The 19,858-nt window shown below is 43.1% G+C and overlaps 2 protein-coding genes across 2 annotated transcripts in view; both read right to left on the bottom strand.

Moving 5' to 3' along the window:
- The window catches only part of iqgap2 (IQ motif containing GTPase activating protein 2), a 44,651-nt gene extending 41,749 nt beyond the window's left edge, over positions 1-2,902 (bottom strand). The window contains exon 1 of the mRNA XM_080004443.1: positions 2,762-2,902. Coding sequence (XP_079860569.1) covers positions 2,762-2,804 — 43 coding nt within the window. The 5' untranslated portion in view covers positions 2,805-2,902. The remainder of the gene's footprint in view (positions 1-2,761) is intronic.
- Positions 2,903-8,004: 5,102 nt separating this feature from the next.
- sv2ca (synaptic vesicle glycoprotein 2Ca) overlaps positions 8,005-19,858 on the bottom strand; it is a gene marked incomplete at both ends in the record, with an annotated part of 33,587 nt that continues 21,733 nt past the window's right edge. Inside the window, 5 exons of the mRNA XM_080004570.1 lie at positions 8,005-8,188; positions 8,815-8,974; positions 15,531-15,737; positions 15,872-16,005; positions 16,622-16,786. Of these exons, the coding sequence (XP_079860696.1) occupies positions 8,005-8,188; positions 8,815-8,974; positions 15,531-15,737; positions 15,872-16,005; positions 16,622-16,786 (850 nt within the window). The remainder of the gene's footprint in view (positions 8,189-8,814; positions 8,975-15,530; positions 15,738-15,871; positions 16,006-16,621; positions 16,787-19,858) is intronic.

The raw sequence follows: 19,858 nt of genomic DNA, 5'->3' as shown, positions 1-19,858 counted from the left end.
ATTTTAATCTTCAGAGGGGGAGAAGCAAGTCAAGACAGACAGGAGCTGTGAGACCACTACTGCTCTGGTCACACTTAGCCTTTGTCTCTCTCTTACACCCACATGTGTAGTATATGCTCACGACACAAGACAATAAGAATCTCAACATTCCCGTCTGTCCCCTCATTGTTAACAATGGTAAAATTTTAATTTGCATCTTTACATTTAAAAGTAGCTCGCCACAAGATGAGGACTGAGCCATGCTTATTATTAATGCCGTCTCTCTACAAAAATATGAACTAGTTATTGTATTGCAATGGCTATATGTTGACAAATCGGACCAATACTACAAAAAAGGCGTAAGACATTACCTATATATTCTTTATTTATTTTAGTTTGTTTTGTAAGTACACAATATAGTTTCATTTTGTTGTTTCTTTTCTGTGTAGTTTAACTTAAAATGTTTGTTCACAACTCATCTAGTTTTTAGTTTAGTTTTAATTAACTGTACAGAGATGCAAACACTTATGGTGAAAAAATGGTCTACAATATAAACCATTATGCATTCTCCTGGCTCAGGTGGATACATTTTTGCTATCAGAAACAGACAGAGCTTTATAAACCAAAATATATTCTGAAAATGCGAAAAAAAAGCAATACAGCATACACTTCAAAGCGGCACAGGCGTCTCCCTCCCTCTCACCGCTCTAACGTGTCCTTTTATTAGGGAGAGAGCCGGACATTGCTTTGTAGCACAAGTTTGACATTAACTTAGGAGGTTGTTAGAACATTATGTTGACTGACTATGGAGCAAAATACATTTAAACCATGGTGTATTTGTTATATAAAGCATAAAGTATCAATGATTACATTTACCATCACAAGTATCAGTTATTCTATTTTCTATCACAAAGCTATACACACTCATCTTGAAGATGTTGAGAGAGTCAAGCTGTTAAATTAGAGGCAAAACCAAGTAAATACTGAATCAATAGAGCAGGTGTAAAATGCATTAACTGTGGCTTTTGAGGGGAAAAAAAAAAAACAAGAGCAACATTTGGTTTGCGCTAATGGCTGCTATGGCAACGAGTCTAACTAAATTGTTTTCTCAGCATTCAAATGTATCCGTCAAACTTAATATGCCATCGGCTCACTCGATTTTCAGAACCAGTCATTTACACACAGAAAAAAATGCAGATTAGCGAGAGATACAGGTGTACACGCATGCACGAACGCAAGAAGGGCCTTCCACACTGTGTGATTACAGTATCCAGACCTGAGACCACAGGCTACCGTCCCGGATATGTTGCTGAGACGACTAGAGTGTGAACGTACACTCTTCTCAGAGCGGCAGGAACCCCTGCACGGCTGTTACGCCGACCCCACTGTGACTCACTCACACACTTCCTGGAAGGGCCCGCCTGTGCTCTTGCACGAGGGGGTTAAGCGTGTATTTATACACCATTTGTTGCCTTAATCTGTCAAAGGATCCCCAGGCACGAGTTATGGATTCCTGTGGCAATTCCTCACGTTTGTTTATCCAAGGGTTGTTCTACCTGGATTTCAAGGGGCGAGGGATTCGGGCCTGATGAATTAATAATGTAATTTAATTAGTGAAACAAGGATAGCCTTGGGGGTTGAACAATGAAATTTGAATGATATCAACTTGATCCCACATTCAACATTTTGGAACGAACAGTTGAAACTATTGTGCTCGGTGATAAACAGCACTGAGTGCATCAGGATCACAACTCCTTTGTTAAGTGGTCGAAGCGCTATCTCGGCCAGCAGGTCAGCGGTAGGTGGTGTTACCCTCCGAAGTTTTATTTGAAGTGAGAGGCCACAGACAACACAGTGCTGATGCAGAACTGATTGATCCTATCTCTCTCTCCAAGTTGAACTTTGCACTAAGGGCGTCAAAGATGTGGCGGAAGGGAGCAGCAGCAAACTGCAGTTTCACACACACACACACACACACACACACACACACACACACACACACACACACACACACTCTTCCTTCAGTTAAGATCCTTCACATTTTGTGGACATCAGGCGTGGATTTCTCAAGCACAGTTAATAAGGGTGTTAATAGTTAAGCTATGATCAAGGAGCTTGGAGTGAACAGAGAAGCTCTGCCCTGGCTAGCCGCCTCGCTGACCTCTAAAATAACAACGTTGACATTTAAAAAAAACAACAACGAAAACAACAGAATAAACACTGCAGTCTCCTTATGAGACACAAGTGGCCTTAACAAACAAGTACGAGTCGTATGAAGTATTTGTCCCTTCCTCACTTTTCACTCTCAGCAAACACTTAAGATAGTGTAACCAATCAATTGCAGTAAATATCTCAATGACATTAAGAATATGAAGTGCGGAATGGGGGGGGGGGGATAAGCGTTTACTTCTCCCCGCTCCTTTTCAGAGTAGGTGCATACTTGGTTGTTTGTTTTTTGTGAAGAATATCTCACTTCGTTTTGTTTTAATTGCCAGTGGTTATTTCTTGTGTTCCCAGAATGTCTGAAATGCGGGGCCGGGGGTGGGGGGAGAGATATTTTTCATTCTAAATCTCCCGCGGTGACTTATCGAAGCGGGATCACCTGTTCCTCATCAAGACATTCCTCCGGTACAGGTCAGGTGATCCCCAGCCCCGACCACAACGAATAAACGTGGCGAAGAAATGTCAGAACGCAACAACGAAAGGAAGGAAAACCGCAACGGGCGCGGAGACCGAACGACGAAAACACGTGTGGGCCAAACGACATAAAGACTCCGCTTACTTCCATATCGGGGCTTGTGAGCGCCGCTGTCTTCATGGTGCATCCTGACGAGTTTCCTCAGCTTCTCAACTCGTTTCAGCTTCAAACTGCGGGGAAATCAACACAACTCTGCGGCTAAAAAAAAAAAAAAACCAACAAAAAACCCCCAAAAAACAAACCCACAAGTCTAATAACGGGCGGGGGGGGTGGGGGGGAGAGGGAGGTTTCAACGGATCAATGTCAACGGAGAATGTTCTCCATAGCGTCCCGCTGCGGCGCCGCTCCTCCTCAGTCACTAACTACTACTGATAGTAGTCGGCGCGGTCCACGCACCGCGACCCCGGGCGCTCCACCTGACTGGCCGAGGGTTGGTTTGGCCGCGGCGCCACCTCGCGGCCGGGACCGCCAGGCGTGGAGTTAGTTTCACGTTGGACGGTTTGAGTCTTTCCAGTCGACTCAACAGAGCCCGACGACCCACGCACGCGTCCATGGATCGTTATTTCTCTCTCGGAATAAGGGAGTTATTTTCCCCGCCATGAATTGGGAAGTTTATTTACTTTTTTTTTTTTTTTCCGTATTCATTGGTCATTTGGGTTGCAAAAAGAATGGAAAACTTTATTTACCCCATTTTTTTTTTTTTTTTTTTATTTTTTTTTTTTTACAATAATTGTAAATATTTTTTGAATATTTCATGATACTTTGGAATGCATTAAAAAAAAAAGGGACTGGCAGGATGGTCGCAGCATAGTAAACAGCTTACCGTCAGTATAGCTGTCCCTTTGCTTTGCTTTACTTCCGTTGGCGTTTAAATGTGACCCCCTTGGCCTCTGAATTGAGCGAAACCTCTGGATTATCAAGTTTGTAGCGTTGGGACTTTCGGCTCTTTTCTTGAGACTCGGTTCTCGATGAGTCAGTCGGTAAAAGATTTGCTCGATTTTCCTTTTAAGAAAAACAAAAAAACAAACAAAAAAAAAAAAAAAAAAAAGCCCTCTCTAAAAGTGTGCTCTAACTCTGTGGCATGTTTGGACCAGCGCTTTGCGAAATACAAAATTGATCTTGTTGTGCCGAAACGTTTCCCCAACAGCTTTCAGACGAGAAAAATAGTTCCGCAAAGAAGTCCAAGTCTTTGTGATGTAATCCCAAGCTCATGGGGCCAGCACACTTTTGACTATTTCTCCAGGAATTGCACGAAGACATTAAATGTCAGCTTATAGCCAGTTTATACTGAGTTGAGCGTTAACTTTGAACAAGCCAAAATAGTGTAACCAAACACTTTATACGTCTGATCTGTTTTGCACAGATTCTATGAAAAACATACCTGGTGAGGAGTGAAAGGCATGTGACATTGCGAGAAGAGCTCAAGTTCTGTCGCTTTTTCATTTCTGTCGCTGATTTGACGGCAAAGGGTGTTTCCACACTATTCTGAACTAACTCTATTCTGAAGGAAATGGGCGGGAACCGCAAATTAAAGGAAAACTAGTGCCCGTCTCAACCTTTGACATCTGACCCACTGTGAGATCACAAATGCAGCGTGATGTCACAGTGGAGTAGATGTCAACACGCTTGTGTGTGTGTGTGTGTGTGTGTGGCTGTGGCTGTGTGTGCGTGTGCGTGTGTGTGCATGTGCGTGTGTGTGTGTGTGTGTGTGTGAACCTTTCCGGGCCTAAAGTCGTTTGCGAACTTGGTTTGAGACATCTGTGGTACACAGCTAAATTGATTGAAATTGACATGTCATTTTCACGTAATAACGAATATTCTTAAAAAATAAATCTAGGGTAAAAATGTTAAACACTTTAACCATCATGTTGGTGTCAACTTTACAGGTACTTCATTATCTGGTTTCCGGGGAGTTTTCATATCGGCCACTAGGTGGCAGCGTCGATCTGAGATCACTCAATCTGGGAACGTCAGCGAAGAGGAACCCTGCAGTGCGTGCGTGCGTGGCCGTGCGTGCGTGCGTTTAAGAATAAAGAATGTTAAATTGATGCGCCATGTTAATTGCTAGAGAACATAGTTTTTATTTCATATACTTCCAAAAGCAGCAGTCTGCAGTCGCTGCAGCCTTTCCAAGACTTAGCTTTATTGACGGCTCAACATTTTTGCAAACATTATCCACACACTTTCAGAACCAATGACCAGTCGTTAGATCAAGTCTTGCCTTTTTTAAGGACAGCGCACAGAAGCCTTTTCTCCACACATCTTGGTTGACTTGCATAAAATGGATGGACAAAAAGCGTACGAGAGTGATACATTCACTAATTGTTTTCCCCTCAACAACAACAAAAATAAATAAATCAATCAACATTTTGTCATCAGGCCTATCATCTGCCTTGGAAAGGGAAACGAAAATCAAACACAATTGGAACACAAGGTTCCTTTCTACACACATGCACATTTTATACATAGAGTTTCCAGAGGAGGGAGATGATGATGACGACGATGGAGCTGGAAGCTGCGGACACAGATGTTACGACAGAGATAGATAGGCCTACAGCATCAGAGACGCATGGGTCAATCCAGGAGCGGGGACATTTAGACCCAGAAGTACGACCATCCACCGATCTGATATGTACAATATGTACACGTGTCAATATGCAATGCACGCGCGCGCGAGCGCACACACACACACACACACACACACACACACACACACACACACACACACACACACACACACACACACACACACACACACAGGCACACTCACACACTTTCACATATACAGGATGTGAAAGCACTCCAAACACCTGGAATTATACAGATAGCAACAGATAGGCCTAATGTGTTCTATCACCCACACCCCAAAACATTTTAAATAAAAAAAACTGCTACTTCTGTGACTGATAGGTACTCTTATAACATTTTTTCTTTTGTGCATCCCACTGCACTTTACTGGTGATGCCGAATGACATTAGTGCCACTGCAAGTGCTTCTAGAATATATATATATATATATATATATATATATATATATATATATATATATATATATATATATATATATATATATATATATATATATATGCTGTATAGGTATATATATAATTTCATTTTCAAAAATAGTAAAATCATGTCATCTAAAAATATCTGTTGCACAGAAGCAGCTCACTGACACGGTCACACATTTGCCCAGTCAGGGATTTTAATTTCATTTGACAAAATCCATAGCTTTGAATGATTTTTTTTTTAATGGGAACACACGTACCAGTGTTTAGTTTTATTTTATTTTTTTCGGTGAAAAGCTTTGAGAAAAAGCCGACTGCGGTACAAGGGCGAACTACCTCTACGCTACGATCACAGACACCCACCAAGCACAGTTTAAAAAGCGGTAGCCACAGGAAATACAAATTACAGGCACAAAAACCAAAATGGAGACTCTTTTTTTTGTTTTTTTTTTACTCTATGGGAGGTTGCGTATCTAATGAGCCAAATTCGGGCTTGATCGTTCAAACATCTGATAATGAAATGTGACCATTTAACACCGGATGGGAATTCTGTTTACAAAATGGAACATTGTGACACGGTTTTTAGGACAAAAGGGGTTCAACTCGACGTTGGTTACACGTGACAGAACTCATGGCCAACTCCAAAATGTTTTTTTTTATTGTAATTGCAAGCGCCATTTTTTGGAATTTAGGACTTTTAAATGACATAAAACTACATACTAGATACTTAAACTACAGAATCAACATGCGAGTTATTATCCTTAATATGAAGTGTTTTCTGCTGCGTTGGTATCTGTGTCAAATTATTCAACTTCCTGTATAAAGGGCTGCGAAACTGAGGCTAGACTTTGGATGATGTCGATGTGAAGTTTCTTATTTTTAAATAGATATTTTTAAAACCCTGTCCGCTTGTTTAACATCCATGCATCACGTGTCTGGATAAGGCTTTTCCTCAAAACCCCCAACGTTTTATTTATCTATTTGTTTTAAATAACAGAAGAAATTTCCATCAGGGGAAAGGAAATAAGTTGTAGCATCTATTACAATATACACTCAGTTGGCAACATATAGAATCACACGTATACACTCGGACACGGGGTTCTCTTTTTTCCATTTTTTTTTTTTTTTAACTTCCTGTTCATTTCCCGTCCGTCTCTCACCTCCAGACACAGGTTGAACGCAGGGAGAGTGCTCCAGAGACGGAGAGGCACGTTTAAAAAGGCCATTCAGTATTTTGAAAAGGAAGCAGCATGATATGTCAACACTGAAAGTCACTGCCACGAGCAAGATCCAAAAAAAAGATCAACGACAATTTAAATTTAATGAAACAACTGTAATCAGAGAACCTCCCACAAATAACACAACATGGGAGGAAAATACATGAATAACATTGGAACTGAATAATAAATAGGTAAATGAATTCAGTTATTTAATGAATTCTATCATTTCAACGTGACAACACCAGAAGGTTTTTTTTTTTGCGGAAGAAAATAAATAAATGTAAATATTATTCGATTTAACATATCATACAACAAAATACATTTCGTAAATATGGCCTTTTTATTCTGGGTTGAGTTGGGTGCAAAGGGCGTCGTGTCTTATGTACAGTAGATACGTTCAAGTAGAATTTCCTGAATTAATAAAGCTTATCTTATGTTATTTCATTTCTATCTTATCTTACGACAAATGAAAGTCGCCAAGACGAAGAGAGTATGAGTGTAAAGGTGAGATCTTGGTTGCGATTTGGGGTTTGGGTTTATCCGTGCAGTTAATTTTGGTTCTTAAGTTTTGGCGCATCAACTACCTGTGGTCCTGCGTGCCATCCAGCTGCCGTACAGCTGCCGTGCATGTCCGGTCTGTCTGATTATCAATTCCCCTCCGCTGTGGCGCAGCCGGTCGGATGTGCTCATTACGGCTTGTTTTTCACTTACCTCCCCATCTGGGTCGTCTTAATAAGAGCGTATCAATATTAACAGCCTGGTGCTCTATCCAGGCCACGTCGCTCAACTCAACTGCTATCGCTGTAGTGGTGGAGGTGTAGTGTGGAATCCCCAATCCAAAATCACTCAGCCTTGACTTTCTGCGTGTGAGGGAATCGGAAGCGTATTTTCGCCGCTAACAATAGAATTTATACTGTCTATTTTTGCATTAGACCGGGGAAATGGTTCCAAAACAATAAATCACAGGAGTTTTCTCGGACACTGTACATAGGAAACCAAGCCGTTTACACACCGCGATACGTTGGTCCCCACCGTTTGTTTCACCCGTTGTTTTTTGTTTTTGTTCAGGACAGATCCCAGCCAGGGAGCCAGGGGCGGGGCTACATGAGGACGTTTGCCCTGGTGTCAGGCAGCCGCAGACCCACCAGGCCCCCGCCCACCAGAACCGAGGAGGCCATCAGGATGGGGACGGCCTTGGTGATGCCCACCAGGGAACCGAAGATAAGGTTACCCAGCACGGCGGCCAGCTTGCACAGGGCGTTGCAGAACCCGAAACCCGTCCCCCTGGCGAGAGGAGGCAAAATAATTTAAATTTGAAGGTCTTTTTTAACCGAACACTTATTTTTCAATTATTGCGAGTCAACGCAATGGACTGGCATCAGCATCTTTTCAATTCAGACCTATCTCCAGCCGACTGCGACGTGGTACAGTGGGGCAATCGTGACGAAGTTCTTCTGCAACCATGTCCACCCCAATGTACTACTAAGGACTTTTCAATTAAGCTTTCCATTTAGGTGGACTGAATTACTGCGTGTATGTGTATAAAATATGTTTTCTGCATATACTGTATGTGTGTTTGCGTGCGCTGATAGCCCTAAACACGTAAGAAGGTGGTACTGATATATGGAACAACGCAATCTGATCGGTTCCTCTTGCTTTTGCTTGTTTATGATATATATATATATATATATATACCGTATATAAAAATCCTTGTTTGTAAAAAATAATGTGATTGTGTTAGAAATGTAGTAGAGTAAAAATATATTTGCTTTGAAATTGATTAAGTGGAAAGTTTCCAAAACGGAATAAACTGAAGTACAGAATACAGATACTTGAAAATTGACTTAAGTACAGTAACAAAGTATTTGTACTTAGTTACTTTCCACCACTAATGGTGTTGGCCCGCTCACCTCCTGTCCGTCGGGAAGGACTCAGTGGTGACGACGTCCAGGGAGTTCCACGCCGAGATGCTCAGGCCGTTGTAAAGGCACAGCATGAAGATCATCATGGACTCACTGGTGCCAAACCACAGGAAGAAGCAGCTGATTCCTGACAGGACCATGGAGCCTCCTGGATGGATAGATAGATAGATAGATAGATAGATCGAAAGATAGATAGATAGATAGATAGATAGATAGATAGATAGATAGATAGATAGATAGATAGATAGATAGATAGATAGATAGATAGATAGATAGATAGATAGATAGATAGATAGATAGATAGATAGATGGATAGATAGATAGATAGATAGATAGATGGATTAGTTGAGCTCATAGGACTTGTAACTATCCCCTACAATAATTAGCACTCCTTTGATTTCTTGAGTGGCGGTAGGGGTAAGCACTTCATTGGGGTCATCAGGTGGGCAACCTCCTTCACTGGTGTTTCATTGATGAGCCCACGACACCTCCAGAGGGCTCAACGGCGACATCTGGCGTCCCAGATACGCCCCCCTCCGCTTTAACCTCTTCCTATAGGTTGACGGTCACCTTGCAGACCAGGTCCTTTCTTTTCAGCCAAAGCCAGTTGCTGCTACACTCGGTAGCCTCCGATAATGACCTGGTGGCTTGCTGAGGGGCCCACCCTTGAACGGCCCACCCTTGAACTCCCATCTCTTTCAGAATCCTGGTGGTTGATTTGGCCACAAAACCTCTGCAACCCACCCCCACTGGGAGCACTCACGCTCTCTAGCCCCGCTGCTCCGCTACGGCTGCTATGTGTACTTATATCAACATTTTCCGTACATAAGCTTCATCCACTGCAGTCTCCCAAGGCACAGTTAGCTCCACAATGCATAAGGATGTCTGTGAGGTGGACCACAAGACCAGGTCCCACCTGAGATTTGTTGTCATGATCTCTGACTCAGGATCTCAAAAAGATGAGCAAATGGTCTTCATCTTCGAGTCACAGGCTGTGTTCAGCAGGCTTGATTCCCTCCCAGTAGTTGGAAGCTTTGGTCGTCATCCTGCAAGTAGGAAGACGGTGTTGTTAGAGAAGCCAGTTGTTTTGGGAGATAGGGCGTTGGCAACAGTACTAGTTACCAACGCCCTATCTCCACTTCAGTTGCTAGAGAACCTGATTGTGTCTTCTGGTGTAGGGGCCTTGGGAAAAACTTTTGCAGCCGGTAAGGATGTGCCTTAGAGTCGCTGGTGTTTTGCAGAGCGGACATGAAGGATCTTCTCCAAACCATTGCTTTAAGTTCTTTGAAGTGGGATGCACAATGCAGGTGACGCTGATGATGAAGCACATTTTGTCTCCTTCCAACTCCCACGGATTCTTCCAGGTAAGTTTGTGGTGCTCCAGGTTTTACCATGTTGTCCATGGTCCTGTTTGGCCTGGGAGACTGCCCTTGCACCTGGCATTGCCTCACCTTGCTGGCAGACCTCACCAACAACCAGCTTTCACCACTGGGCTGATATAGCTTTGTGCCAAGTGGGACTACTTATCACAAGATCAAAACCACCTCTCCCATGCTGTGCCTGACCTACAAGTTCAATGTCTCTTCCTGAAAGCAGATTTTGCTTGCGCTACAGCCTCAGGGTCCACTTCATCTCAGTTGTCAGCCTGGGAGCAGTTGTTTGTATCCTAACATCTTGAGACTCAGCCAGGGTCATGGGGAGCCTGGTATATGTGCTTTCTGCACTGTCAATGTCAATCAGGCTGTTCTGTTTCAGGTAAATTGTCATCCTTTGAGCAATGATGCTAAAGATGATCTTTCCTTCAACATTCAGATTGATTTGCCGGAATTGGTCGATGTTTGAGGCTTACTTTTCCTTAGGGATTATACCCCCAGCTCTTTGCCATAGTTTTGGGAAAGATTTTATTCTTCCATGCCACGTTCATTTGTTTCAAGAGGAATTTCAGGACATCTGGAGCATTCTTAAACAGCCTGTATAGAAGTCTGTCTATTCCGGGAGCTGAAGCAGTCCTTGCCTTCCTCACAACTTTCACAACCTCAAATTCTGAGGTTTTCTGACCTCTGCAGTTGTGACAGGAGATCTTTAATGTCTTTTTGTAGGAGGTTGATACCCACTCTCTCCTCCAGTGATGCCTTCCTCCACTGTATCTTCAAGTCCCTTCTGTCCCTAACAAGCCATTCAATTTCATGTTTCCTTTTAGACTTCGGGGTGGATGTTGTTTTCTTCCCTGCCTCTTTTTTACCAAACCTTTCTAGGTTAAGATCAGTTCACACAGGTCAAAACCTCATAGCTGTAGAAGGTCACTCAATAAATCCACTTCTCCTCTGCTGATTCCCAAAGCCCATCCAGAGCTTTACTCAGGTCTGTATTGATTGTTGTCCACTCATCTTTGTTGCTGGACATCGTCCACTTCACTTGTGATTTGTGGCCTTGCATCTTCTTTTCCGTAGCAGGCTGGGTGGGTTCCAGATCAAATGTTGTGCTTGAATTAATCTCCTCGGCCATTGGGGTAATAATGCTCAGCAGACTTTGGGTTGTGCCCTGCAACTGTGCTTCACTTGACTGACTCAACCTTTCTCTCAAGAGATAATGGTCAATGTGAGGGCCTGCCTCATTTCCTTCAAGCACTGCATTCGGCCTTGATGTATTCTTAGGCCTCTGAGAGATGTTATCTTGGACTACCCGCAGCTGCATATTCAGAGCAGTTGTCCAGAAGCTGATGTCTCAGGTACTGTGCCGATTATTTGATTCATCATCAAGTTCATGCCAAGGTCGGTTTCTTCGTAGCCTTCTTCCGCCCCCTCTCTCACAGACTCAGGGGGTATTTTTCTTCTTGGATTTTGGGGGTGACTCATATGCACCAAAGTGACAGACCCTGATGGGGTCTTTCCTGTTGTCAGTTACCTATCCTGGCCGTCACATTGTCTTTCTCAAGTTGTGAGCTACATTTTCACAGCAGTCACTGGAATTATCCAGTTTATCAGCTGAGCTGATAGGACTTGTTGTAACTATCCCTTACAATAATCTGCACTCCCTTGATTTCTTGAGTGGCGGTAGGGGTAATCACTTCATTGGGGTCATCAGGTGGGCACCCTCCTTCACTGGTGTTTCGTTGATGAGCCCAGGACACCTCCAGAGGGCTCAACAGCAACATCTGGCGTCCCAGATGCGCCCCCCTCTGCTTTTACCCCCTTTCTATTGGTTGATTGTCACCTGTGCAGCCCAGATTGGGTCCTTTGTTTGATGGGAGAAAGATAGATAGGTAGGTAGAGAGATAGATAGTGTGGCAGTTTCGCCTACCACACGCCACCCTGTTCAGGCCCCGCTGAGTGGCCAGTTTCCAGGCCCTCCGTCACAGAGACACAGACGATGGAGTTGGAAACACACCAGTTTATTGTAGCGAGTAGACAAAGAGGAACAAGCCTGGAGCAGATGTAAAACATGTCATGACAAGGGCTCCTCACCTGTGTGTGTGTGGGGATCAGGGTTTTACCTGCTGTTCATTGATTAGTATAACGAGCAACAGGTATACAGCCACACTGATCTTGGGCCCAATTGCCGAGACTCAAGACACAGGTGTGGCTGCTCAAACCACTCCACCTCCACACCCCATACCCCCCTACACCAAACTGATTCTCCCTGGCCGAAGCATACCCCCACCCCCCCCCCCCCCCCCCCCCCAGTAGAGAGAAGAAAAAAAAAAAAAGAAAAATCCCTGCACTCTGACACAGGATTCCCATACCTAAAACCTATAGAGTCTGACAAAGGGTTCCCATACCTTAAACACTGGACTCTGAAAAAGGCTTCTCATACCTCAAACAAACAAAAAATTCTAGTAAAACAGAACTGGTCCCCTTCCCAGGAACCTGGTTCCCCGGAACAGCACGGTCCCTCGGTAACCCTCCCCCAGGTCAACAAAGCAGACTACCCTCTCCTCCCTTCCAGAGCATGGAGCCTCGGGCTGCTGTGCTGGCTGGTGGAGGTGTAGCCAGGCTTGGCTGTTGCGGGGACTGCTTGGATGGGTGGCCTGGCTGCTGGGCTGCTGGATGGTCCTCGTGGTGGCTGCTGGATGGAGCAGGAAGCTGCAGGCGGTTACCCGTGGTGGTTGCTGCTTCACCCCTGGTCCTCTGCTAGACACTCTGGGAGCTATCGCTGCCAGTTGGGAGAGGGTTGGTGCTGTGGCCCCCGTTGACATGCTGGTGGCTTCAGGGTGTCTTTGGACGGCCCTTCCTTTTTTATTTTTTATTTTTTTCATTTTCTATTTTAACCTGTGATGTTAGTATGCTGGGCATACAACACAGAGTATTTGTATGCTATTGCATCTAGGACAGAGTCAGTCTGCAAGTGGAGTTCAAGTTCTCAACCGGCAATGCAACTCTTTATTAATTCTTAAATCATCAAGAAATGCTGCAATTACTCTGTCCTGTGGATGACCTATTGGATGACAAGAGCACAGCTTTTTGTTATACAGAGCTGCCACTAATCCTCCTCTTTGGAGAACTACTGTATTTTACCATGTTTTTGTCTATATACAACTAATAACTACTCCAAGAGGGGGAGATTCACCACGGGTGAGACAATAAGACATAGAACCAAACAACATTTACACAGAAAAATAAACATTGCATGACAACATGTTTTGTCTGGGCCTACAACGTGTATAAACAGAGTTAATGAGGTCCGGAAAAAACTGGAACAGCAATTGGTCACGTGGCCACTTCCTGTCGTAGTTATGGCAGTAAATGAGGGGGGAAAGGAAAGGAATGCAACCAGGAGGGTGCTGGGGTGCGTTCAAAGCAGGTGTTGGTGGTGTGTGCGTGTGTGTGTGTGTGTGTGTGTGTGTGTGTGATGGGACCGCCTGTATATGTGTGTGTGTGTGTGTGTGTGTGTGTGTGTGTGTGTGTGTGTGTGTGTGTGTGTGTGTGTGCGTGTGTGCGTGTGTGTGTAAGGTGTCCACCAGTGAGTGGACAGGACTTATTTCAATGGGACCTGGTGTATAAAGTCGGTATTATGTTGTAGTGCCTCCAAGCAGCAGAAAGGGCCCCCAAACCCCCACCACCTCCAAGCTCCGCAGCTCCATAGACACCCCACAGCTGCAGGAAAGCCCAGAGCACCCCGCCCTGCAGTCACAGAAGACCCCTGGGCTCCCGGAGAAGCCGGAAACCAGTGGAGCAACCCCCAAGCCTGGCCCCGAGGAGCATAACCCAGTCCCAGGGAGCACAAGGAGACCCCACACCCAGCCGCGCACACATACAACCCACCCCCAAGTGCAAGCACAAGACACAGCCGCAGGTGCAGAATCCGGGAGGCAGGTGCCAGGCACGGACCGCAGGCCCGGAGACGGGCCCCGTTCCGACAGACCGACACCCCACCCGAACCGCCCACCCCGCAGGCCAGCCGGCGGTACCCCCATGCCCACCTACACGCCACGCAAGGGAGAGGCCTGCCCCACCCGGCCACGAGCACGGAGCGCCCATCCACGTAGCACGTGCATATTGTGGGATGAGCTTCTGCCCTCGACAAAGTCTGTTTAGTCTGGGTGAATTAAAAATGGAATTACTTTTTCAATTCTGTTGATTAGTGTTTTACAGATAATTTTTTAATCGCAATTAATTAGGCTTATGGGTCTGTAACTGGAGGTGAGGGTTGGGTCCTTATTGGGTTTGAGGAAAATCAAAATGAGAGCAGCATTCATGTGCGGAGGCATGGTGGAGGTGACTTAATCTCTGGGTAGCCATTTGATCCAGGTGATTTGTTGGGCAAAGAGAAGAGAGCTTTCCTGAGTTCTTCTAGAGAAAGAGTTTGATCTAATGTGGTAGCCTGCTCTGTGGATAGTTTAGGGAGGTCGATATCATCAAGGAATGAGTGAATGTTTAATATATTTGATTCATTATCTGAGTGATATAGCTTATTAAAGTCTGTGAATACGTTATTGATGTCTTGCGGAATGTATGTTATCCTACCCTGTGGCTCTTTGATGGCTGTAATAAGTGTTTCTATTGATTGGCATTTCGATTGATTGGCAACCAATTTACCTGATTTATCGTTGAATCCAAATAATTCGCTGTTGTTCCTTGCATTAGGAATTGTGTCTTTTAATGGGTGATATTATCAAGTTGAGATGTTATTGTCCGGATCTCATTTCGGACGGCCCTTCTTTGTCCTTTCCCTGTGCCGGAGAGTCCCTGTTCAGGCACCGCTAAGTGGTGTTTTCAGGGCCCTCCGACACAGACACAGACAATGGAGTTGGAAACACATCAGTTTATTATCGCAAGTAGACAAGGTGGAACAAGTCGGGAGCAGATGCAAAACATGTCATGACAAGGGCTCCTCTCCTGTGTGAGTGTGGGGATAGGGGTTTTACCCTTGTTGCTCGATGATTAGTCTAACGAGCATCAAGTATACAGCCACACTGATCCAGAGCCTAGATTACCTAGACTCAAGACAGCTGTGGCTGCTCAAACCACACCATCCCGACACCACAGATAGATAGATAGATAGATAGATAGATAGATAGATAGATAGATAGATAGATAGATAGATAGATAGATAGGCAGGCAGGCAGGACCTCTCACACACAATGAAAAACTGCTCTGATGGCATGAATCTTTTTGACGAGTTACAGTCAATGTTAAAATAAATGACCGCAAAGCCCCGCCCCTATTTACACACATACAACCACACACACACTACACTTAATTTACCCAGCATGGACAGCCGTCCAATCTTATCCATGAGCAGCGCTGAGACGATGTTCCCAGGCAGAACCGCCAGTGTCCCCAGGAAGTTGATGAAGTACACCCAGTAGGCACTGTAGTCGTCGTCAAACGTCATCTGGCAGCCCGTTTTGTTGTGGGTGAAGGTGCTGTTGATCACCTCGGTGCCGTCCACCAACTTACTGTCGTCAATGTCTGTCCACAAAATACATTGGAACGGTCAAGCTGCTAAATAACATTAATATCGCCTAAGGTGAATTTTTAGTGGACCATAAATCAAATGTCCATGATGTTATCCACTAGGCTATGACATAACATAGTCGTCTTACCCGTATTGAAGAATTGTGATGCGATGAAAGTGCAATTCCGGAACAATGATCCCACTGACGTCACATCCTCAAAGTAACAGTTGCGAAAGGTTGAGTCGACAAACGTCACTGATTTCATCTTCATTCCGATGAACCTGAAGCATTGTTCCAAAATATTATTGTTACTTCACTGAACTACTATTATTTCATTATGTTTGGCAGCACTTATTCTTTATCATTAGACATCTCTTTGGAAAACTCGATTCTGGTTGGTCCATAGTTGCAATCAGTGGTCACTTATTTCTGAATAATGACCACTGATCTGTTAATAATGACTGTTGTCACGAGCAACCACTTCTACGCCTGGATTCATGTCCCTCAGTTCACTCTGCCTGCATGTTAATGTAACGATAACGGGTGGCGACATCTTGTGGTGCTTCATAGAAACTGCAATTAAAGGCTCGGCGAGATGAATGTGGATATGACTAGTTCTCATTAATAGCAGTAAATAGGTTCATCATATGTAGGGCTTTTTTTGTAGGTTGAATAGTTTGCTAAGATGTTGCCACTCTGAGGGGGTTAGTTTGCAATAATGACCGGCAGGCTGAACATTATCCCTTACTTTATCCAGTCAAATTTGCTGTTTTAAAACTTCAAACAGCCAATTGACTTGGCATACTGACAAGACCTGATGTGGGTCACAGTTAATTTGGTGACTTTTTGAATAACATGCGTTATACCTGACATAACCCAGTGGTTTCCTTGTCCTACCTGTCATTGATGAAGACGCCGCTGGTGTGGATCTGGTTTTCCAGGGTGAAATTGAAGGTGAACTCTTCGATGTGTTCATTGCTGTACGTCTTGACCTTGGAGGCATAATCGTCCGCCTGGAGGTGTTTGATGACGTCTGGGAACCAGACTGACAGCCCATAATACCTGCAGCCAGAGAATCAGTGGCATCGGGAAATGGAGGATCATTTGAATTAGAATTAATATTACAGCAATTGTATTGCAATGTTGCTGCTGGCAGCTGTTTAGAGTTGGATGTTAGAATAAATCATGGCACAAACACGAAAGAGTAGTTCATGTTGAAACCTATAGATTCCTAAAGCAGTTTGGCTCCAAAAAGCCTGTGAATCTATTTTTTTTGTGTGTCTGTTTATATTCCCTTCTGCATTCCTGCTGGCACCATGGGGCCGGTATCCATTCAGGGACTGTGATTGATTTCAAGAGAGCGTCCACCTTCTACACAGCAGAGAGATCAAAATGACAGAAATGGAATGTGGCCCGAGCTGAACTGGCCTATGTGTTTCTCTTATTTTACCCAGCCAAGAAGCTGAACTCGTCGGGACTCGGCTTCCATACAAGTTAGTTAGAATGAGGCAGTCTACTGAATGTGAAATCTTACTACTGAAATCACTCACAAATATGGGTATCAAAAACTAAAAATAAATAATAATAATAATAATAATAATAATAATAATAATATTAATAATATTAATAATATTAATAATAATAATAACACTAATAATAATAATAATTATTATTATTATTGTAAATATTATTATTATTATTATTATTATTATTATTGTTATTATGATAATAAATATAGCGGGCAGCAATACACAGGTCCAGTTTAGTCATGTTAGTCATGTTAGATATGTATTACTGAACACTCTAGATTCTGTGCAATGTAGCACAAACCGTGGACCGCGTTGGTTCATGATGTCACAAAGTCACTTTGTTCTCAATGCAACGCTGATGTTTTTCAATTTTCAGTGAGTTTATAAAGTTGTATGAATGTTTCCTGACACAAATGAAGATCAGTGTGAATCAAATTTGGACGACAACGAGCGTTTCTGTTTTCCGGTAAATGCCGGTTTTTGACCGGGAAAATCTGTTGTAGTCAGACATATTCAAATCTCTCTGGTCATAATGTCCGGTGGAAAAAAATTTCCTCCAAGCACAATTTGAATTAGTGCTGGGTGAATCATTTTGATTAAAAAAAAAATAATAATAAAATTCTGCAGATCTGTTCATTTCCGCGCCCGGCAAGTTGCAACGGGAATCCAATCAGTTTGGACGATCTAAAGCTGATCTGAAAGCTTCACCTCTGACCAATCACGTTTGTCGATATAGAACTAAGCCCCGCCCCCCCCTCCCTTGTGGAAAGGTTGCACTTGCAAACACAGTAAACACACACACACACACACACACACACACACACACACACACGGAGCTCTGAGTACTGTGTCGTTGGGACACATACATCCAGAGTTTGGCGTTTTTTTGTATATCTAAGTTCCGACCAAAGCAGACGGTAAATACTTATTGTGTAAAATATGTCGAGGGGACGTTCCAAAGAAGATGGATAACACCACAAACTTTATTTTATTAAGACCTACTTGCCATAATTATTTTGTTTTTGATTTGATCAAAATGTTATTTTAGTGAAATGTTAATTAAAGCGGCTACACTTGTCATTTGTAAAATTATTTGATTTCAAGTAGTAATACTCGTAATTTTTAATTATTTATTTTTTTAAATGGTGTTTACCAGCGGGATTTATTTTATTTTTAATATCCAATAAAGAATATTATACATCTACATGCCTTGATGATGTCATTCTCTATATAGCCTGCTTGTCAAATGTTTTTAAGCTCAATAAACACAGATAATATTTCACCGGAATCTTTCCCATTTGTCCGGTAAATTGAAATCTCCCAGGACACGTTGACCGGCACCAATCTTTTCTCACGGAAACTCTGACGTCAACACATATGAAACCTTCCCATTGTTGTTCGGGAAAAGAACAGGGAAACATTTTGCTTCATTGGTTTCGTCTCCAATAATCATACCGTTCTACTGTTGCTATAGACAAATGTCATCAAAGTGCTGCTCTAATACTTCCTGTTTCACCGTTTCCTCTTCTGAACTTAAATCTGCATTTTCAGAATTATCAACGCAAACAGATTAATTATTGTTGTTTGTGGTTTTTGGATCTTCTTCAATTTTGGAGAGAGGATTATTCCCCTTTAACATGAATTCATCATTAGAGTCATTATGGAAGAACTGATCAATACTTAACACTTTCTGTCTATTTATTTAAATCTGCTACGTTTAGCTGTAAGAAACTGTTTATTCATGTTTCTTTAAAAAAAACGAATATTTCTTACTTTAAACCAGATCTTGTCATTGTTACTAACCTTGTTGTGTGTAAGTACATCAGAGTCTGTGACGGCAGGTGACATTGGGTCTTGTGTGCATCAATGATGACGTATTTACGTAGGTTTATGCATCGACGGAGATTTACGATAGCAATCGAACTTATGTACATTTATTGGTGACCTTTTTTTCTTGGATTACATTTTTATCAAGTTAGGTTTCCATGAAAAATCAAAAACGTTGTGGTATTTCTGTGAGTAATAACATTACTCATTGCACAGCTTCTATTTTTCTGACGGCTTGCTGGATCTTGAACGCATCACTTGAGTTTTCAGTTGACTCGACTCAACGTGGTCACAAGTTCTTTTGGAATACTGATTTTCGTATTTTTCATTAATCCGGCAGAGAAATGGGGACCAAATCCACCATCATCTACCAGGTAATAAAGTACAAAAATATACACGTAATCCCATAGTTTGTAATATCGAACCACAACAGAGCGACGGACTCTAGACCGCACACTGGACACGGCGGCAATGGAGATTCTCAATCAGAATTTGCACATTGATAGTATATAGTATGATGACCTCATAAAGCGTCTTGCTGTAAATCGCATCTCGTTCATTTTGTTCATGAATAGTGGCATGTCAGGCAAGCAGGACAAGCTGAATAGTTGCAGTCAAAGTTGTTTGGTTTTTCACAAAAAAAAAGCGATCCGTATGTGGATCGATTTGGATGAAATTTAAACCACGAGATCCTTGTGACATACCGGTTTAAACGACACCTTAACCCTGTTTGTAGCTTCTGTCATTGTTGTTCTCCAGATACCTTTAGCTGGCTTGG

The sequence above is a fragment of the Zeus faber genome, assembly GCF_960531495.2.
Source record: "Zeus faber genome assembly, chromosome: 7".
NCBI classification, from domain to species: domain Eukaryota; kingdom Metazoa; phylum Chordata; class Actinopteri; order Zeiformes; family Zeidae; genus Zeus; species Zeus faber.
This window is presented reverse-complemented; position numbering and strand designations above follow the sequence as displayed.